Raw genomic sequence first — 23712 nt, forward strand, 5'->3', positions numbered from 1 at the left:
TTGAACATTTTAGAGTTTATTTCTGAATAACTGATTATGTTACTGTTACAAAAGCTTTGATGAGGTACAAAAAGAAGTGAACTTTTATCCAATTTTTTCATCACAGACGAGTCTCTGTGATTCATTTTGATTAGTTATGCTCACAGGATACACATAGTACGATTACAAAAACATCCAGTCTCTTTCAAAATCATCCTTTAACCACACTCAATATATCTCTTACAGTGTTTACTGTATTTATAAAACTGAAATGTTTGATAAAAAAAGAAAATGCACATTCTTGTACGTGATAGTGGTTGTGTTTGTGTGCTGACCGTTGATGTCTCTGGAGTATGTGTAAATATTTAAGGGTTTGTGTGGGAGATGTACAGATGGACCGCTGTTAGTTCGCGATTTCTGCAGCGATCAACAGTTGGTGTTTGGGAGTGATAAAATCCAGATATTAGAGTCTCTATGTTTATAAAGTATGAATCTATGTAATTTCTCCTTTTCTAAGCACTCGCATTGTCTTTTAAACTTTCAAATATATCTATAAATTAAAGTATATGACATTTCTGTGATTAATCTTTGGTGTGAGTTGAATATTTATGCGTCATTAGATCATAATTCATAGATCACTTCCTGGCTGTGGTCTAGTAAAGATGGGCGGGGTCTGAACGGGAAGCAGAACGTCCATCTGTCTGTCACCCTGCTGAGTTTATATCCAGTTAAACGAGTCTGTTAGCTGTCATTCGCTCTCACTTTGCGCTGTTTTTGATAGACTCCCAGCCGACTTCGGCGTACACTCTGTTCATCTGCCAGTACAGGACACCCATAAGCTTAGACCACGACCCCTGCACTGACTTGGCACCGAAGGATTGTGGGAACGCTTCAACCAACACTTCCAAAATCACGCCAGCCAGAATCTGTGAAAAAGAACAAAAGATTAAAAATGATCATTATGACATTGTGCAGTGATTCTACAGTATGTTCAGAATGGAATACTAGTTTGCTCCATACTGTGCAGTGTGTAGTATATAGTGCATACTATTTAAAAAAATTAGTACGTGAAATAGTATACCGTATGTAACAATAAGCATTTCAAACAGCATTATTTTATTTAATAGGGACTTTCAGCCAAAACAGGCCTTGTTTGGGTTTGTTTACATTTGAATTATTTGACACTTTTGAATTAACGAGCATTCCGTTGGCCTGTTTAAACATTCCGTCAATGTAAGTCTACGGGAGTTTTGATCGTCCGCTGTGTGAAAACTGCTTTTCCGGTCATTTTGAAAATAAATACCAATGTGAGTCAGAACAGTCTGAAAGTCTGTGCCAAGTTTGGTGGATGCAACTCAAAAGCTCCAGGAGGACTTACGTCAGAAATGTTGGTCTTGGTTTAGGGATTTTGGAAAAAGATAAAGTCTGTAGAATACGGTGGCCCATGGGTGCACAACACAACAAAATTAGCGAAGCAAAAAAAAGCTGATAACACAACAGAATTAAGCTGCAACACAGCAAAATTATCAGAAAAGAAAAGGCTTAATTTTGTTGTTTTGTGGGTTTCCCATTGTGGCTTAATTTTGTTGTTTTGTGCGTTTCCCATTGTGGCTTAATTTTGTTGTTTTGTGCGTTTCCCATTGTGGCTTAATTTTGTTGTGTTGTGTCTTAATTTTGTTGTTTTGTGGGTTTCCCATTGTTGCTTAATTTTGTTGTGTTGTGTCTTAATTTTGTTGTTTTGTGCGTTTCCCATTGTGGCTTAATTTTGTTGTGTTGTGTCTTAATTTTGTTGTTTTGTGCGTTTCCCATTGTGGCTTAATTTTTGTTGTGTTGTGTCTTAATTTTGTTGTTTTGTGGGTTTCCCATTGTGTCTTAATTTTGTTGTTTTGTGCGTTTCCCATTGTGGCTTAATTTTGTTGTGTTGTGTCTTAATTTTGTTGTTTTGTGGGTTTCCCATTGTGGCTTAATTTTGTTGTGTTGTGTCTTAATTTTGTTGTTTTGTGGGTTTCCCATTGTGGCTTAATTTTGTTATTTTGTGGGTTTCCCATTGTGTCTTAATTTTGTTGTTTTGTGGGTTTCCCATTGTGTCTTAATTTTGTTGTTTTGTGGGTTTCCCATTGTGGCTTAATTTTGTTGTTTTGTGGGTTTCCCATTGTGGCTTAATTTCGTTGTTTTGCGGGTTTCCCATTGTGGCTTAATTTTGTTGTTTTGTGGGTTTCCCATTGTGGCTTAATTTTGTTGTTTTGTGTCTTAATTTTGTTGTTTTGTGGGTTTCCCATTGTGGCTTAATTTTGTTGTTTTGTGCGTTTCCCATTGTGGCTTAATTTTGTTGTTTTGTGGGTTTCCCATTGTGGCTTAATTTTGTTGTTTTGTGTGTTTCCCATTGTGGCTTAATTTTGTTGTTTTGTGGGTTTCCCATTGTGGCTTAATTTTGTTGTGTTGTGTCTTAATTTTGTTGTTTTGTGCGTTTCCCATTGTGGCTTAATTTTGTTGTGTTGTGTCTTAATTTTGTTGTTTTGTGGTTTTCCCATTGTGTCTTAATTTTGTTGTTTTGTGCGTTTCCCATTGTGGCTTAATTTTGTTGTTTTGCGGGTTTCCCATTGTGGCTTAATTTTGTTGTTTTGTGGGTTTCCCATTGTGCCTTAATTTTGTTGTTTTGTGGGTTTCCCATTGTGGCTTAATTTTGTTGTTTTGTGGGTTTCCCATTGTGGCTTAATTTTGTTGTTTTGTGGGTTTCCCATTGTGGCTTAATTTTGTTGTTTTGTGGGTTTCCCATTGTGGCTAATTTTATTGTGTTGTGTCTTAATTTTGTTGTTTTGTGGGTTTCCCATTGTGGCTTAATTTTGTTGTTTTGTGGGTTTCCCATTGTGGCTATAATTTTGTTGTTTTATGGGTTTCCCATTGTGGCTTAATTTTGTTGTTTTGTGGGTTTCCCATTGTGCCTTAATTTTGTTGTTTTGTGGGTTTCCCATTGTGGCTTAATTTTGTTGTTTTGCGGGTTTCCCATTGTGGCTTAATTTTGTTGTTTTGTGGGTTTCCCATTGTGCCTTAATTTTGTTGTTTTGTGGGTTTCCCATTGTGGCTTAATTTTGTTGTGTTGTGTCTTAATTTTGTTGTTTTGTGGGTTTCCCATTGTGTCTTAATTTTGTTGTTTTGTGGGTTTCCCATTGTGGCTATATTTTGTTATTTTGTGGGTTTCCCATTGTGGCTTAATTTTGTTGTTTTGTGGGTTTCCCATTGTGGCTTAATTTTGTTGTTTTATGGGTTTCCCATTGTGGCTTAATTTTGTTGTTTTGTGGGTTTCCCATTGTGCCTTAATTTTGTTGTTTTGTGGGTTTCCCATTGTGGCTTAATTTTGTTGTGTTGTGTCTTAATTTTGTTGTTTTGTGGGTTTCCCATTGTGTCTTAATTTTGTTGTTTTGTGGGTTTCCCATTGTGGCTTAATTTTGTTGTTTTGTGGGTTTCCCATTGTGGCTTAATTTTGTTGTTTTGTGGGTTTCCCATTGTGGCTTAATTTTGTTGTTTTGTGGGTTTCCCATTGTGGCTTAATTTTGTTGTTTTGTGGGTTTCCCATTGTGGCTTAATTTTGTTGTTTTGTGGGTTTCCCATTGTGGCTTAATTTCATTGTGTTGTGTCTTATTTCCATTGTGCTGTGGCTTTTCCGTTATGTAGTGGCTTCATTTTGTTGTGTTTTGGTTTAATTTTGTTGTGCTGTGGTTTATTTCCATTGTGTTTCAGCTTTTATTTGCTTTGCTAATTTTGTTGTGCTGTGCTCCCCTGGGCCACCGTAGTAGAATAACAGTATGTAGATTTTTAGACTTATTGATGTCGAACAAGAGTAAGATACATTTTACATGTCCTCCCAACGTTGCATGTTTAATTTAATGAGTTGCACCCAGGTATAATCTCGGAAATACATCTGGTTATTTTCCATTTAGGCCAAATCGAGTTTCAAACGCTGTGTGCTCTGTTGTATACTACTGATTTTGGCAAATGTAGTAGGTTGTCTGGGTTTTCAATACAAAACCAAATAGTTTGCATACTAAAAAAGTGTGCATAGTAAGCATACTGCTAGTAAGTACCCTTTAGAGTAATTTTATGTTTCCTTGATACTTACTTTGAAGTAAACAGGGTCCACCTTGTGTCTGACGGCATGAGCTGTGCCCAACTGCTGGAAGATGCTGTTAATTTTGTCTCCATCACGGAGGTTCTCCACCAGCATGTTTAGGGCGTTCATCACCCGCAGGGCGTGTTTCTTCAACTGGGGGCTTTGACGCATCTCCTCTGGATCCTGGATGTCACGGAACTGACTGAAGTACTGCTTAGCCGACGGGAAGTTTCCAAAGAACCTGCAGGAACATGAGGTACTTTGAGTTACATAAAAAAACAAAAATATGATTTAATAGGGCAATCATTAGAATAGCGATTACTCACCTTACACACATACAGTACATTGGACAAATTGCAAAAAATGTTTCTCATTTGACAAAAACCCTCCCCAAATTAAATGCAGGTGGTGCTCTAATGCAGCTGAGCAATTACTCCATAGACATCCAGTCAATTTTAGATCACATGCATGTTCCCCACTGTTTTTGTTTTTTTAATTCTTTTTATCCCCAAATTTATTTTATTACTTTTCACTTTCCTCACAACACAAACACTAAACGAGGAACCACCTGACAGGGTAAAAACATTAACAATAAACATATCAAAGACAATAATTACACAGACAAAAAAAAAAAGAGAGAGAGAGAGAGAGAGAGAGAGAGAGAGAGAGAGAGAGAGAGCAGGCAATGAATGCTGTGACTAATTGGTGAGACGTGTAGGGCAAATCAGATGGAGCTCCGAGAAATGCGTCTACTCCATCAAACGCCACTGGAATTCCCCGTTCCCCGCTGTTTTGTAGAGGCCTCTGAATGGACTACAAGCTCAATCTAGATGCTGTTGGAAAGCTGAGATCCAAACTTTTGCGATGATATATAACATTTAATCGTCAATAACATATTTATTAACATATTTAGCAGATGATTTGTTTATCATGCATTTCTTCTTTATATCTGAAATATAACATTTTATTATTTCCATATTTTCATGTATGCATTTTACAAGCCCATCAAACAAACAAGAAAAAATAATAGAATAATGAGCGAACATAATAAACTAATATCAAGTGATCATGATTTACAAGTAAATTAAAGTAAATAAAAAATACATCATCTTCTTTCAGCTCCTCATTAATAATTTAGGTACATTAATAAGTGCTAATCAAAGATGGTTAAAGGTCACAAATTATACAGAAATTAGAGTTCCAAGGGTCAACAAGCTAGACATGTAATTCATTCGTTATTTTGAGATGGTCCAGAACATTTCCCCAGACTTTGTCAAATGTTTTAAGTTTATCATCATTCAGATATCTCAACCTTTCCAGTGCCAATATGTTTACAAGCTCTTTAGCCCACATTTCAATCTTGGGTACCAGTTCACTCTTCCACATTCTCAAAATCAACCTCTTAGCAAATATCATACTTAATAATATAGCTAATCTTTCATATGCATTAGTCACCCAGAGATTACTGGATATGCCAAGAATAGCTGGGAGCGGATCAGGCTCCAGAATTTTTTTTAAATGCCTTAGAAAGACAATCAAAATATACTCTTCCAATAATCTTGCAATTTAGTCCACGACCAAAGTGAATGTGTTTCATCTTCTACCTTCCATCTGCTGTAGATTGGGGAGATATCTGGAAAGATGTGGTGTAGCTTCACCTTAGATAAATATATTCTGTGTACTGTCTTAAACTGTATCATATTATGCATTACATTAATTGAACAGGCATGTATATTCTTAAGACATAGGAGGAAACGCATGATTTTGACATATGGGGCTAAGCACATGTCAGGGGCTTTTATATAGTTTTTAACCTGTTTCCATATTTTTAGTGCATTCTTCATAACAACGTGATTGTCATATAGAGATGCATCGATTGTTTGGGGGTTGTTAAGAAGGGCAAGGAGAGATGTCTTGTTGCAGAAGAGTTGTTCCATCCTAAGCCAAGAAGGATCTCTACACACATTGGACTCCTTTTTCCACCATAGGAAAACATAAAGATTTGCTGCCCAGTAATAATACTTAAACTGTGGTAAGCTAAACCCTCCCTCTTATTTAGTTTGACATAAGTACTTCTTAGATATTCGCACTTCCTATAATCCCACAAAAATGGCACGATTACTGCGTCTAATTGTCTAAAAACGCTCTGTGGTATGAAACAGGGAATTGCCTGAAAAAGATACCAAAATATGTGGAAGAACTACCATTTTGATTGAATTAATCTTCTCAGCCATCGATCTTTAGTAACTATAACTCTAAGGTACGTACAAGTATTGTATGCTTTTTTTAAAGGGATAGAGTCTAAAAACTGGGGGTCAATATTTTTTAAACTCTAGATTGGCCCAAAACCAAATGCTTCTATGTTAGTCCTCATATACGACCACTCTACTTGACTGAAAGTGCGCTGTGCATCAAGAGAGATTATGACTGTGTCCGTACAGTGTTTAGCATATAAAACATTAAAGAGACGACGCAAATTATAAAACATATGCCTCCCAGGCATAAAGCCAGTTTGATCAGAATGTACTGTATAATGGAGCAAATGTGGCTCCTCAAATGATTTGCCAATATTTTGCCAATAAGTTTTGTCTCCGAATGCTCGTGAGTACGCTGTGCACGCTTGTGCTGCCGCTTCACGCTGGTGCCCGTTTGTTTGTTCGTTTGTCTGTTTGTTTTTTGGACCTCTGGACTAACTGCTTGGAGTTTGATCTTGATCTTGCTCGTAACACTTTTTCTTTTGATCAGTATTTTTCGGATATCTGGAATAAATAGACATGGACTATTTTTTACAAATGATCCTGATGACTGACCTGGCTCCTTTTGTGATCCCATCATGCCGATCTGTGCGAGCCCTCTCGCTTCGTATCCATCACCTCCTCCACATTTGACACTGTGACTTTCCACTCTCTTTATTATTTGTGCTGGCATTCCTTAAAATGGTTGGGTATCCTTCCTTCCTGTGGTTTTTTTGGTGTGGTTCTGGCTAATGTAGTAGTTTTATTGGTAAGCTGTTTGCTTGGGTCCCGAACAATTATTGGTCATGTCTCTGTTTAACTACTCTCAAATGCTGTTCTTTGGATGTTTTGGAGTATTTTTGGCCGGCTTCAACCACACTTTTTCGTCCGACATGGCTCTTGTGTACTCAACTGCTCAGCTTAGAACTTTGAAAGGATTTTTTCGCCTGCCCTCAGACACTTATGAGTGGCGTAAACAATGTATGTATGTACACCGATCGAAGAGGACACTTTGGACTTTTCACCGCTCGTCTCCGACTGGCATTCCTGCAATCTGGTCTAACACCCGGGCTCACCGTAAATTTCCACATTCAAATCATGTCTTTAATTGTGGAAATTTGAGATTGATCCCCATTATGGCAGCCACAAACTCATGTCTTCAAATTTACACTGTGCCTTGATAAACTCTCGCTCTTTAACAGGCAAATCATCAGTGCTTAATGACATGATTACTGACAAATAACTGGATATGCTTTTTCTTACTGAAACCTGGCAGGTGCCCAAAGGCTTCCTAAATTTTAACTTGCTTACACCGTCTGGATACACCAATTTTTCAATCCATGTCCCCATCGCAGGGGTGGCTGTGAGAGTATTTATGATGTCTCCTATTTTGAGTACTTAGCCTTGAAAATTGTTGGTCATATATCAATTGTCTGTAATCTTGATCTATCGAGCTCCGAAGTCTCACCCTGATTTTTTTCTCTGAACTTAGTGAGTTACTTACTATTGTCTGTGATATGTCTTCATCTGTTACTGTACTTGGTGTTTTCAATATACGTGAAAATACCGTGCAATCTAATGACATTGTGTCTATATTGGAATGTTTCAATCTCATACATCATGTTGATTTTGCAGCTCACTCCAGGGGTCATATACTGGATCTTATATTTACTGGGCTTATCTAATATCTCTGTTTCTGGCTCTGACTTTGCTTTCTCTGACCACAAACTTTTAAACTTTAGCTTCAGTTTTCCAATATCTACACCATGTATAAAAAAACTGCTTTCCTACTTTAAAATCAGCTCTGTCAACCCCACATCCTTCTCTGATTCTATAAGTCTTACCTAAATTTTAATGGTCTTTTTGAACCTTTCCAGTCTGGTTTCCATCCATCACCCAGCACTGAGACTGCTCTTCTACGTGTGGTTAATGACATCCTCCTGTTTATGGATTCTGGGTCTACAAACATCCAAATCCTCCTTGATCTAAGTTCTGCTTTTGACACTGTTTGCCATTATATTCTCATTTCACACCTCTCTGAAATTGGCATCACTGGTTCAGCTCTATCCTGGCTTACTTCTTACATTACTGACAGAAAATGTTTAGTCACTATACAAAATTACAAATCTACCACTGCACCTCTAACCCAAGGTGTTCCCCAGGGTTCAGTTCTTGGACCATTACTGTTTATTATTTACATGCTTGCAATTGGTGACGTCATACGTAAACATGATCTTCAATTTCATTGCCAAGCTGATGACGTCCAAATTTACCTTACCACCAGCTCTGGCTCACCATCTCTTCCTGACTCACTCACTGCATGTATTAGAGGCATCAAACACTAGATGTCCCTGAATCTTCTTAAACTCAATAACAACAAAACTAAAATATTATTAATTGGCTCCACTACTCAAGTAATAAGAATTGACATGTGCTTTGATATTGATGGGGTTCATGTTAAGCCCTCCCTTTTTGTCCATAATCTTGGTGTTTTATTTGACTCCTCTCTCTCTTTTGATTCTCATATTTCCTCTGTTGCTAAAAACTCTTTCTTCCACTTATGGAATATTGCACGACTCCAATCTTCACTCACTCTGGCTGATAATGAAACCTTGGTCCATGCTCTGAACACCTCACACCCTGATTATTGTAATGCCCTGTTTAATGGTTCAAATTGGCTAGAAAATTGATTGCCATATTAGTAGTATACTCCCGGGATTTGGCAAAGCACCTCTTTATTTCAGTCAGCTTACCTTCACTCGATTTGACTGAATGTATAGCTCGTGACACTTGAGCATGTCTCAGCTGTCTAGCGAGCAGCCTTTGTGGTCTATCTCCTAATTCAAAATAATTGGTTAAGTATTTTTAAAACACTGTTAGACATGGATACATTATACTCATATTTTAATTTCACAATTTTATTTAATGTGTCAATACTGAGTGGCTCTATACTCTGCTTCAAGCTGCGTTAATGAGTCTTCAATCTCTCTAATTTTTTCTTTTCCGTTTTCTTTCTGCTGCCTCATACGCCATTATGTTCCCTCTCAAAACAGCTTTCATAGATTCCCACAGAGTTGAATCATGAACGTCACCTCTATCATTTGTGGACATAAAAAAAAAAAAAAAAACAATCTTCTCCCTGAGATAGTCACAGAACTGTGCATCTCTTAATAAATTATTGTTTATTCGCCATACATACTCCCCTTTAGCGGCTATTAAGTTTAGATCTAAAGAGTATGGAGAGTGGTCTAATATTAAAATATTTAGATATTTTGAGGCCTTTGCTGCTGATATTAATTTGGAGTCAATTAAAAAATAATAAATTTTTGAATAAGATTTATGTATGCAGGGAAAAATGAGTAATCCCCATCAGAAGGTTGAAGCACTCTCCAGATATCTACTATATTCAGATTTTGAATATAATTATTAAGAGCTGTACAAGACTTTGATACATTGATCTGGCTTGGCTGTCTGTCTAAAACTGGATCCAGGACACAATTACCAAAATCTCCCCCAATTATAAAAAAAAATTTTCATAGAGTTTGGGAATCGCTTCTATAACTTTAGTGAAAAAGGAGGGGTTGTCAGAATTAGGCCCGTATATATTAACATGCATAGACTAGTATCTGGTTGATCGTCCCCTTAACTATGATATATCTACCGTTCTGATCTGCAATTGTCTGTTTATAAATGAACAGGAAATCTTCCTGACTAGGATAGCCACTCCTCTAGCTTTTGTTGTAAAATTGGACTGACACTTGAGAAGCCCAGACAGGCCTAAGGCATCTTCGTGCTGTTTTTTTTAATATGTGTATCCTGAAGAAAGCATATGTCTGCTTTAAATGTCTTTAAACGCATGTATACTTTCTCCCATTTCAATGGGCTGTTCAAACCCTGAACAAAAAGAACACAACTCCACTCCCGCAAAAACCACCCTTCCCAACCCCTTTAGTTAAACCTAACACCATACTCTTGTTAACATAGGTTACAATAAGCTATGGCCCTCAGAACTAAACGGGCTCCATCCAGCTTCCCATTTACAACATTAGGAAGTATGTACTGGAAATGAGATTTCACCAAGTCATCTGGAACAACTCAGTCAGACAATAAAAAGTTCAGTCTGTTACTCCATTGAATAATAAAACATCCTAACGATTCGGTGCTGTAATCCAAATAATCAGCCGACTAGTCCGCCACTCTTTTGCTCAGGAATTCATTTGCCTCCTCTGGTGTTTTGAACGTCGTGGAGACACCATCCACAGTTACTATGAATTGCGCTGGAAAGCGAAAGCCACATCATATCTTCCTGGACCTGCACTTCTGTCTGATGCCGTTGAACACCTGCCGCCTTTTCAAGGTATCTGTAGTCGAATCGGAATAAATTGACACGTGTCCCCATGTAGTACAGCGGTTGGCTTTCTCTGGCCAGGTGCAAGACGAGTTCCTTGATCTGATAGTGATGAAGCCTGGCAGTTATTGGTCTCGGCCTGTCCTGGGTAGCCGGTTTTAGACATCGGTGCGCCCGATTGACCTGAATTGGCCTTGGAAAGTGTTCCTCTCCCAGGAGTTTAGGAAGCAACGCCGTAACAAAGTCGGTAGGTCTGCCTTGCTCCTTTTTCTTTTATGCCTATAATCTGAATATTTTGCTGGCAAGATCGTGACTCCAAGTCCTCAAGTTTATTATTCATTTGAGACGATTCAGCGGTAAGCTTTGCACATAGCTGCTCTAGAGCCTCAATTCGCTGTTCGTGCACACTCGATGCCTGTTCAGCTTCAGTAACTCGCAAAACAACCTCATCAAGTTGGAAAGTGAGGTTGAGAGATCGCTAAATCTCTTGTCTATATTACCACTAAGTGAATTGATAGCGGCCATGAGGTCATCGTTACTAACCAATGGTGCAGAGAATCTCATGCTAACATCTGTTCCATTAGCACCGTCATTAGCTTTTGTCGTTTTTTCTTCTTCGCCAATGCCTTTATCGACTTTTTTAGCTTTGTTCGGCTTCATCATTACTTCCAGAACTGTGCTGAAACTAAGTTCTCTACAGATAAGTCAGTTTAGGTGAGAAGTTTAGGGCAAATCAGATGGAGCTCTGAGAAATGCGTCTACTCTATCAAACGCCACCTGAATTCCCCGTTCCCCGCTGTTTTGTAGAGGCCTCTGAATGGACTACAAGCTCAATCTAGATGCCGTTGGAAAGCTGAGATCCAAACTTTTGTGATGATATATAACATTTAATCTTTAATAACATATTTATTGACATATTTAGCAGATGATTTGTTTGTCATGCTTTTTCTTCTTTATATCTGAAATATAACATTTGATTATGAAGTAAAAATGGCTTGTTTTGAAGACAACATCCTAAGGTAAGAGCTGATATGGCATTTGTCACTACTTGGGGCTTACAGAAGCAGTGATCTAAGCAGACGTGAGACATTCGTCTTACATCAATCTTATTTCACTTTGTGATTTTTTTGATAAACATTCCAACTGTGGTGTTAGGACAACAAAATAAACAGTACAGTCAATTTCCTGAGAACAAGAAGTGAAAAAATGTTATATTCATATTTCCATATCATCACCTCTAGGTGGCGCTCATTTGTCACGCAGATGATATTTTGTTTCTTTATATAGCATAAATGCAAAAGTGATAGTATTCTATGAAAAGTTCAGATTCTAAGTTTTCTAATGATACCATATATGAGTGACTTATGTATCCGCTGACTTTTACTATTTAAGCGTAAACTTATCGCATGTTCCTGGACCCGCCCACGGATCCGTAGGCAGGTCCATGATATGGACATATGAATTATAAACATTTTTCACATAGCACTTTAAAAGACAAGTCATATATCAAATAAAAGCTCTTGTTCTCAGAAATTTGACTGTGCAGTTTATGTTGTTGCCTTAACACCATAGTTTGAACGATAATCAAAAGAATAGAGTTTAAGAGGTTAATGACTCATAACTTCAAAGTTAAGCTGAAATGGTGTTTGCAACCAATTTTACTTCTGTCGTTTGACATATTTCCAAGAGAAACAGGATATACAAAGAGAACAAATGTAGAACGGGACTTAATTTTATTCATCTGGAATTGATTGGATAGTGTAACATGTCTCTATATGTCAGGTGGTTGAAAACAGGGGCTTGAAAGATTACGATTATGATTTTTCTTCACAATAAAGTGCACTGATTGATTATTCACAGTAATCTTGTTTAAACTAAAGGCAATTACCTCACCTAACAGGAAATGTTCCAACAACTTTGGCTAACATTATTTAAAGTTTTGGAACAAATATTGTTATAATAATGTTAATTGAACATCCTTTTGACGTTATTAGCATAAACATCCTTATAACATTGTTAGTATAAAGTCAAATTGAGTTCTCAGGAGGTTTTCACATTTTCAGGAATGTTACGGTTAGGGTTATCCTATGCGTAAAACTAAACAGAAAAGAAGTGTGCATGTGTATGTTTGAATGTGCGAGTGTGTTTGGATCTAGCTGGAGAGATAAGCATACTTGAGATAATATGGATTTAATATTTAACCACCTTTGGTAAATTTCTCGTCCACACATAGTAGGAGTTTTGCAGTGTTGTGGCATGTAACACGTTTGACAAGGTTAACCCTGAAGTATATGTCACAGCTGTGTAGTTCAAAGCTCATCTCATCTGTGTTTCTCTGTGTTATTAGTAACCTGGGCTTCATCCAGATGCTCACAGCCTGTTTAATGTTTATGTCACCAATTTATCTCTCTGTCTCTCACGTTTAGCTGGTGTATATGTTTGTTTGTTAGAAACATGTTAAACAGAGCATTATTTTTGTCTGTTTTGACGCATTGGCCACAGGTGCAGTTCTCTAATAAGAGCAAACAGATAGTCCCGCCCACAGCTCACACCAAATTGCTTTAATCGGCCGATACAAATGTTTGGTCAATACATTGGTGCATCTCTAATGTCAGCAAAGACAAATTTAGCTGTTGTCTATCTAAACTTCTAGCTATTTGCCCCACAGTAGAAATGACTCTTTTAACCCTCTTAACTGTTGCTGTTAGTCGCAATGTTGATGTTTCAGTGTTAATGTAGGTGACCTCTGGTCTGAAATGCTACTGTACGCTGTTCCTCTGATTTAACACGTTCAGATGCTGTTCCTTTGAAAACTGTAGGGCTAAAACTGTCTCTGTTAAACTCACTTCGGCCTGAAGGGCCCAAAATTCCCGATAACCAGCTGAACGTAAATCTCGCGATCCTGAGAGTTAAAGCATTCACAGGGAGCGAATTTCAACACAGCTGCTTAAATGGGTGACTGCTCGAGGAGTGTTTGTTATGATTGTGTATTTTGGCTCATCTCCTCCGTTTAAACACACAGATTGCTGTGTTATCTTGTCTCCGCAACCCTTCAATTTCCTTTAAAGGGTTTAATGTTTCGTAACATGCATTATCTTGCAACCAAGCATGTCTAATGCATGCTGTATACTCAACATAACTATTCTGAAATCCTCATTCCACAAATGTACAGTACTTGACATGGTTAAATATCTGTGAGATCAACCCAGAGGGTTGTTGGTTTGTATCAAGTTACTTACTGAAAGATCGGATAAAGATACAGTTTGAAAAACCCTCTAGGAGGTGAGATGCCCCCCACTGGACCTATATTTCACCTCTAATTGCCAACAGAATGAGTTAGTTTAGCAACTGCATTATCTCCAGATGCCTCGACTCTAAGTCAAACCACAACAGGAAAAGAGTCTCTTCTTAATCAAATGAAGGCGAAATCCAGTTAATGCCATGGTAACTACAATACCATAAATCGGTAGTTACCATAGCAGTATAATACCATATTAGTAAATGTAAAAAACAATGGTATTATCACAGTAAATCTTCCAAAGCTATGGTATTGCCAGACAGTACATTTTCAAAACCAATGGCACTATCATAGTTCACATAAAAAAATAAAAAATAAAAAATGGTCTTACCATAGTAAATATGCAAAAACAATGGTATTACCATAGTAAATGTCCAAAAACAATGGTATTACCATAATAAATGTACAAAAACAATGGTATTACCATAGTAAATGTCCAAAAACAATGGTATTACCATAATAAATGTCCAAAAACAATGGTATTACTATAGTAAATGTCCAAAAACAATGGTATTACCATAGTAAATGTCCAAAAACAATGATATTACCATGGTACATAAAACAACTATGGTATAACCATAGTAAATATCCAAAACCAATTACATTACCATAGAAAATGTCCAAAAATAATGGTATTACCATTGAAAATATGCAAAAACAATGGTATTACCATGGTACATGTCTTAAAAAAAATGTGTAAACATAGTAGATGGCCTAAAACAATGATACTGTATTACCATAGTAAATGTCGGAAAACATGGTAATACCAAAGTAAATGTCCAAAAACGATAGTAATACCATTGTACATTTCCAAAAACAGTTGTATTACCATGGTAAATGTCCAAACACAATAGTATTACATGGTTCATGTCAGAAAAGCTATGGTATTACCATAGTAAATGTCCAAAATATAATGCTCACACGTCCAAATCAAACAGGAGGTAAAAAAGGATGTTTTATTTATGTTGTCTTCTTAATGTGTGCCATAACTCGTTGTTGAGTGTGCTCTTAACCTCTGTCACCGTGATTCATTCTTCAACGACTGGAGGACAAACAAAGGCAGTTAAAACTTGCCGATTAGAAACGTGAAAGCAATAATTGTCATTTAAAACAGAGCTTAACTCAAAAATAGATGTTTAACCAAACATTGTTTGGTGTTTGTTTGGAGCTTGACAGATGTGGTCACTATGAACTGTTATTCTATGAAAAGGAGTTGCGTTAAGATTCTTCGTTTCTCCATTTAGTGGCCCACGGAAAAAAATACAAGCATATGGGTTAAGAACGAATAGGGTAAAGTAAGTAACTGTTGGTAACAGCTATATAATTAGCTGAATAATTCAACTGACCTGCTACATTTGAGAGAGAGTGAGATACAGCTGTCTTTTTCTCTGACTATATGATCTGAGACGTTCCGCTCTGAGGAATCAATCTAATTTCACGAGCTGAAAGAGTCTAATTATAAATCTTTATCATAGCTCTCCAGGTGTCGTCTTCAGAGAGCATGTGAGGTGTTATCTTTAGAGAAGCTACCATTTCTAAGCCCTGAAATGACTTACAGCTACAAAACATCCATCAACATCACAGTACTAAAAGATAACAGACTGTTTGAGACGTTTTTAAAGCGTTGAGGTAAAAAATGAAGAAATTCTGCAGGGAGGGGATGAGGTGTTGGGAGGTTTTGATGTGGAAAAACGTAATGCTGTGGCTGAACGATAAGCAGCCCTTCTGCACCCAATTTACTGTCTTTTCTTTCCATAGAATACAATGTTAATCATTATTTATCATCACATAAGCAGTGCCAGCGGAATTTATTTTCACAACTTTCCTGTGATGTCACCTTAGAGCAGTACCCTGAGTTTATCACAGCATCAGTCCACCTGGAGTTACCTGATGTTAATTGTTTTGATCCAGAGCACATCTGTGATCTTGCATCTCATGGGAATCAAACCAGCAACCTTCTGTATACCAGTCCCAAGCCTTAACCACTACACTACTTTTAGGACTTCCTATAAAGAAAACGTCTTAATAAACCTGCTAAATAAATGACTATGGTATATATACAATGGTATATTGTCCCAAATATATGTCCCAAAACTATGGCATTACCATGTTACTTATAAAAAGAACAGTAGTATTACCATAGCAAATGTCCAAAAACAATGGTATTATGATGGTACATACAAAAACAATGGTATTACCATGATACATGTCCAAATACTATGGCATTGCTATAGTAAATGTCCAAAAATTATTATATTACCATGGTACAAGTCCCAAAAGCTTTGGTATTACTATAATAAAAGTCCAAAAGCAATGGTTTTACCATGGTTCATATAAAAAGATGAACAATGGTATTACCATGGTACATGCCCAAAACTATGGTATTACTATAGTAAATGTCCAAAAACAATGGTATTACCATGGTACATGCCTAAAAACTATGATATTACTAGAGTAAATGTCCAAAAACAATGATATTACCATATTCAATTTCCAAAAAACAATGGTATTACGATGGTACATACAAAAACAATGGTATTACCATAGAAAATGTCCAAAAACATTGGTATTACCATGGTACATGCCCAAAACTATGGTATTACCATAGTAAATGTCTAAAAACAATGGTATTACCATGATACATGTCCAAAAACTATGGTATTGCCATAGTAAATGTCCAAAAACAATGGTATTATGATGGTACATACAAAAACAATGGTATTACCATATTAAATGTCCAAAAACGTCTTGGTTACTGATGTAAACTCTGTTCCCTGATGGAGGGAATGAGACGTTGTGTCGATGTAGTGACACTAGGGGTTCAATCTTGAGAGCCCCAATCACCTTTGCTTAAAATAGAAAAGGCCAATGAAAATTGGCGAGTGGAATTTGCATGCCACTCTCCCCCAGGACATATGGGTATAAAAGGAGATGACGTGCATCACTCATTCAGATTTATGTTGAGGAGCCGATAGAGTGTCCTGGCCATGTCAGTGGCTGGTTCAGTGCCGTGGCAGGAGGGACACAACGTCTCGTTCCCTCCATCAGGGAACAGAGGTTACATCAGTAACCAAGACGTTCCCTGTCTGTCACTCACTCGATGTTGTGTCGATGTATTGACACTAGGGCTTCCTATAGGAAATGCCGCAGGCGCTGAACTGTGTCACGAGGCACAGAAGAGTGGACACGGGCAAGCTGCTGCGTGCCTCATATTGGGCGTAGCCCAACCTGCAGCTCTGCATATGTCTGCTAGTGAGGCCCCCATTGCCAGTGCCCTAGTGGAGTGTGCCCGGACCCCCAAGGGGCACGGCAAGTCCTGAGACTGGTATGCAAGAGAAATGGCATCCACAATCCAATGGGCCAACCTCTGCTTGGAGACAGCTTTCCCCTTCTGCTGTTTTCCAAAACAGACAAAGAGCTGCACCGAGCATCTAAAGCTCTGCATGCGGTCCAGATAGATATGCAAGGCATGAACAGGACACAGCAACGACAAGGCCGGGTCATCCTCCTCTGAAGGGAGCGCTTGCAGGTTCACCACCTGGTCCCAAATAGGAGTGGTGGGAACTTTGGGCATGTAACCGGGCTGGGGTCTCAAGATCATGTGAGAGTGTGCCGGCCCAAAATCCAGGCATTCGCTTGTAACAGGTCCCCCACCCTCTTGATGGAAGTAAGCGCCACCAAGAGGGCCGTCTTCAGAGACAGAGTGCTGAGCTCGACCTGCTCCAGGGGCTCTCTGTAGGGCAGGTAGGACCACAGAGAGATCCCAAGAGGGGATCAGGCTAGGAGGATTCAATCTCCTCGCACCATTGAGGAACCGGTTGATCAGGTCGTGCTGTCGTGAGGGACTGCCATCCAGTGTATCGTGGTGAGCTGCTATGGTAGCCACGTACACTTTCAGGGTAGAGGGAGATATCCATTTCTCCAGCCCTTCCTGAATAAAAGATAGCACAGACCCGACGGCGTATCTCTGTGTGTCTTCCCCACGGGAAGAACACCAGTTAGCGAAAAGACGCCATTCAAGGCATACAGACGCCTCATAGAGGGGACCCTGGCCTGAGTGATCGTGTCTACCACTGCTGGCGGAAGACCTGCTAGGTATGCATAAATGAAATGCATACTTGTGTAGCCCCCGAGGCCAGCTGTGTTCGAGGCATCCGTCATGACCACGACGTGCCTTGAGACCTGCTCTAGGGGAACACCTGCCCATAGAAACGGCAGGTCCGACCAAGGGCTGAAAGTCTGATGGCACTGTGGCGTGATGGTCACACACCGGCTGCCGTGGTGCCATGCCCACCTCGGGACTCGAGTCTGTAGCCAGTGCTGAAGCAGTGTCATATGCATCAACACGAGGGGGAGAACCGCCACCGAGGATGCCATATGCCCCAGGAACCTCTGAAATTGTTTCACTGGCACCACTACCTTCTGCCTGAAGCACTGACTGAGCACGTTCGGTCGTAATACATGCCCTGAGAGCGACCGAGTCCAACTCCATACCGAGAAAAGAGATGCTCTGCACAGGGGAGAGCATGCTCTTCTCCCAGTTGACCTGAAGCCCGAGTCGGTCGAGGTGCTGAAGCACAAGATCCCTGTGTGCACACAATAGATCTCGCGAGTGAGCTAGGATTAGCCAGTCGTCGAGATAGAGAATGCATATGCCCTTCTCCCTTAGCGTAGCTCTGCTACGGGGATGGGCTCTAATGCTCCCTTCACCAGAAGGGTGGCAACTTCCACCCTAAGGACGGAGGCACCCTCACCCTGCACTGTAGTGGAGAGGACACCACTGAACTGGGTTGGGAGTCTGGCGAACTGGATTGTGTAGCTGAGGCGAATTGTCCTGATGAGCCACTGTGAGGGGCTGGAGAGCTCTAACCAGGCCTCCAGCCTCTGTGACAGCGGAACCAGGGGGACGACTGGACTTACCGTGCCCGGGCAGGGTGGTTCACAGCAAGACAGAGCAGGTGCCCCACCTGGAAGACAGCCCAGGGGGGACGTGCTACTCCACAACCCTGCAACGGTGTCCGGTGACTGGGGCGGGCGAGCGGCCCCAGAGACCAGCACACTTAACTGTTCGCCGGCTGTCTCTCGACGGAGAACGAGGGAACGGGAAGTACTCGCGTTCACCTAATTGACTGGAAAGACTTCCAGCGCCTGGCCATTGTGAGTGCGCTGGCCCAGGGAATGAGGAAACTACTCTTTTATTGACCATGTGGGTGCCGAGGCCCAGAGGGCACTTGGCAATGTCATACTCACCACACGCTGGCCCAGGGGCGATGGTGGGGCTGGAGAGATGTCCCGGGCCAGACCGGTCAGGAGTGGTCACCTCATCCCTGGATGGGCCATGTCAGGACTGCCTCAAAGCCCGTCTGGGGTTCTTGGGGGCCGACTGACGGGCAGGTGGAGCTGACTTCCAGCGGGAGGATCTTTTTCTCTGAGGCCGGCTTGCGGGCTCCGATGGTACAGGAACCAGGGCCAGCACCGCAGGGGAACGGCTCTGGTGAGAAGCAGACGGGGTGTGGGACCTCGGTGGCCTAAAGGCGGCCGGGTCGTGCCGCGGCAGGATGTGTTTAATTGCCTCAGTCTGCTTTCTCACTGTCGAGAACTGATGGGCGCATCAAGAAAGTGGACTTTCGCATCTCCGCAAGGTTGAGCCACAGGTGCCGCTCTTGGACCACAAGCGTGGACATCATCCACCCCAGGGCGCGCGCTGTGAACTTCGTCGCACGTAAGGCGAGGTCGGTCACAGTGCGCAGATCCTGCATCAGCCCTGGGTTTGTCCTATCCTCGTGCAGGTCTTTTAGCATCTTGGCCTGGTGGACCTGCAGGATGGCCATGGTCTGCAGGGTGGAAGCGGCCTGACCCGCGGCCTTGTAAGCTCTACCTGGGGAACCTTGAGATATCCCTTAGCTGCTCTGCCGTCGAGGGTAGTCAGAGTGGGCGAGAACATAACCCTTCCACGAAAGCCACCTCGGTGTGCCGGCGCCCCAGACACTCGAGGCAGATTTCATGGGTATCCAGAGGGGAGAGATAACGCCACATCCAGTAGCGCAAACGCGGAAGGACATCTTTAAAAAGATGACAAGCGTTTGCGTGAGCTCTTTTAGAAGGAAATATACTCTTTCTAATATACTCTTTTAGCACCTGCAGACTCAGGCTGCCGAAGCACCCAGGGGAAACACAGCACTCAACCGCGTGAGGGTTACCGCTGATATACGGCGTAAGAATCCAGCAGTGTAGCAAAGAGTGAAAGGACGAACACACATGCATTTGACTCCAAAGAAAAAATCTGAATGAGTGATGCACGCCATCTCCTTTTATACCCGTATGTCCAGCGCGGAGGGTGGCATACAAATTCCACTTGCCAATTTTCATTGGCCTTTTCTATTTTAAGCAAATGTGATTGGGGCTCTCAAGATCGAACCCCTAGTGTCACTACATTGACACAACGTCGAGTGAGTGACAGACAGGGAACAATGGTATTGCCATAGTAAATGTCCAAAAACAATGATATTACCATGGTTCATATAAAAAAGATGGTATTACCATAGCAAATGTCCAAAAACAATGGTATTACCATGGTACATGCCCAAAACTATGGTATTACCATAGTAAATGTCCAAAAACATTAGTATTACCATGGTACATGCCCAAAACTATGGTATTACCATAGTGCATGTCCCAAAAGCTTTGGTATTACTATAATAAAAGTCCAAAAGCAATTGTTTTACCATGGTTCATATAAAAAAGATGGTATTACCATAGCAAATGTCCAAAAACAATGATATTACCATGGTACATCACCCAAAACTATGGTATTACCATAGTAAATGTCCAAAAACATTGGTATTACCATGGTACATGCCCAAAACTATGGTTTTACCATAGTGCATGTCCCAAAAGCTTTGGTATTACTATAATAAAAGTCCAAAAGCAATTGTTTTACCATGGTTCATATAAAAAAGTTGGTATTACCATAGCAAATGTCCAAAAACAATGGTATTACCATGGTACATGCCCAAAACTATGGTATTACCATAGTAAATGTCCAAAAACATTGGTATTACCATGGTACATGCCCAAAACTATGGTATTACCATGGTGCATGTCCAAAAACAATGGTATTACCATTGGTATGTATGAAATAGATGGCATTACCATGGTACATGTCCAAAAACTATGGTATACTACAACCCCAATTCTGAAAAAGTTAGGACAGTATGAAAAATGCTAATAAAACAAAAAGGAGTGATTTGTAAATTAGATTCACCCTTTGCTATATTGAAAGCACTACAACACTTTATATGATGTTTTACCCTGTGAATTTCATTGTTTTTATTTATTTTTATTTTTTTATGTACAGTAATTTCAAATCAGATAATTGCAACACACTCCAAAAAAGTTGGGACAGTTGAGTGTTTACCACTGTGAAACATCACCATTTCTTCTAATAACACGTATTAAGCATTTGGGCACTGAAGACACAAGTGTGTTCAGTTTAGAAAGTGGAATTTTCCCCCATTCAACCATTATGCAGGTTTTCAGCTGCACAATTGCACGGGGTCTGCGTTGCCAGATGGTGTGCTTCATAATGCACCACACATTCTCAATTAGAGATGGTCAGGACTGCAGGCAGGCCAGTCTAGCACCTGCACTCTCTACTTATTCGGCCAGTATGTGGTTTGAAGTTGTCCTGCTGGAAAACACAGGGACATCCCTGGAAAAGACTGGTGAGCTGGATGGCAGTATATGCTGCTCCAAAATTTGTACATATCTGTCTGCATTCATGGTGTTCTCACAGATGTGCGAGTTACCCATGCCAGGGGCACTGACACACCCCTGGCCCATACAGACACTGGCTTTTGGACATGATGCTAATAACAGCTTGGATGGTTCTTTTCCTTTTTGGCCCACAATGGCTGTGTTTTTCAAAAACTTTTTTAAATGTGGACTCTACGGACCAAAAAACACAGTTCCACTGTTCTACTTTGCATCTAAGATGAGACCGAGCCCAGAAAAGTTGGCAGCACTTCTGGACAGTGTTGATGTGTGGCTTCTCCTTTACATAGTAAAGTCTTAACTTGCATCTGTGGATGCAGCAGCGAGTGGTGTTGACTAACAAAGGTTTACTAAAGTAATCCCAAACCCATGTTCATGATATCCATTACAGATGAATGATGTTTTTTAAGACAGTGACGTCTGAGGGATCAGCACGCGCATTCAGAAGTGGTTTTCGTCTGGCCCTTTACGCAATGAGATTTGACCAGATTCCTTGAATATTTTAACTATACTGTGCACTGTAGAGGGTGAAATGCCCCAAATCCTTCCAATTTGTCTTTGGGGAACATTGTTCTCAAAGTGCTGGATTATTTGCTGAAGCATCTGTTGGCAAATTGACAAGTCTCGAATGATCCTTGCTCTTGAGGGACTAGGCTGTTTTTGGAGGCTCCTTATACAGTGTACAGTATTATGACACGATTGCCTCACCTGTTTAACATCTCCTGTTTCACATCACCTTTTTATTTCAACTCGTCAAATTGTTATTAGTCTTAAATTGCCCGTCTCAACTTTTTTGGAGCATGTTGCAATCATCTAATTTGAAATTACTGTACATTAAAAAAAAACAACAAAAAAAAAAACAATGAAATTCACAAGGTTAAACATCATATACAATTTAGCAAAGGGTGAATATAATTTACAAATCACTCCTTTTTGTATTTATTAGCATTTTTCATACTGTCCTGACATTTTCTGAATTGGGGTTATACTATAACAAATGTCCAAAAACAATGGTATTGCCATGGTACGTATAAAAATGATGGTATTACCATGGTACATGTTCAAAAACTATGGTATTACCATAGTAAATGTCCAAAAACAATGGTATTATGATGGTACATGTCCAAAAACAATTGTATTACCATGGTACATGCCCGAGAACTAAGGTATTACCATGGTACATGCCCAAAAACTATGGTATTACCATAGGAAATGTCCAAAACAATGGTTTTAGCATAGTAAATGTCCAAAAACAATGGTATTGCAATAGTACATGTACAAAAACAATGATATTACCACGGTACGTATAAAAAATAGGGTATTACCGTGGTACATGCCCAAAAACTATGGCATATTACTATAGTATATGCCCAAAAACTATGACAAATCACTATTGTACATGTTCAAAAACTATGGTATTATCATTGTAAATGTCAAAAAACAATGGTCTTACGATGGTACGTCACAGAAAACATTGTACTACTTTATTATATGTCCAAAAATCCATGACACTACCTTGGTACCATGTCACAAACACTTAAGTATTACAAAAGTACATGTCCAGAAAACCATATGAATAATATGTTCCCTTTTTGTAAGTGACTGCTGCATTTACAAAGTCACACATGTGTAAATAAGTGTAAAGCTGAGGTGAGACAGACAGTACCTGACGAGTACAGCGACTCCAGCGTTCTCTTTGTTGTCACTGACGGGTCTCCATGTGTCCTGGATCACACACACGTCCTCCTCTGTGAGCGTCTCTGGAGCCTCTGTGTGCTCCACAACTCCATCTCGCTCCATCCAGAACAATAGTTGAAAAACACTCTACGCACACACACTAACCCAAACCTAACCCTCACAGACACTTCAGAGTGAGAGAGCTGTGTTTGTCACTGACTGAGCCTCTGTTCTGTCTGTCTCCCTGTGTGTCTGCAAGGGTCTCTCTCTCTATCTCTTGTTCTCTTGTGTTAAA

The 23712-nt window shown here is 40.0% G+C and overlaps 1 protein-coding gene across 1 annotated transcript; it reads right to left on the bottom strand.

Moving 5' to 3' along the window:
* Positions 1 to 23712, bottom strand: LOC127451505 (cytoglobin-1-like). Its single transcript, XM_051716253.1, has 3 exons — positions 23407 to 23712; positions 4097 to 4328; positions 1 to 905 (listed from the first exon to the last, which is right to left on the bottom strand). Exons 1-3 carry the CDS (start codon positions 23538 to 23540, stop codon positions 738 to 740), a joined length of 534 nt encoding a protein of 177 aa, XP_051572213.1. The 5' UTR covers positions 23541 to 23712; the 3' UTR covers positions 1 to 737.

The sequence above is a fragment of the Myxocyprinus asiaticus genome, chromosome 14 (assembly GCF_019703515.2).
Source record: "Myxocyprinus asiaticus isolate MX2 ecotype Aquarium Trade chromosome 14, UBuf_Myxa_2, whole genome shotgun sequence".
NCBI classification, from domain to species: Eukaryota; Metazoa; Chordata; class Actinopteri; order Cypriniformes; family Catostomidae; genus Myxocyprinus; species Myxocyprinus asiaticus.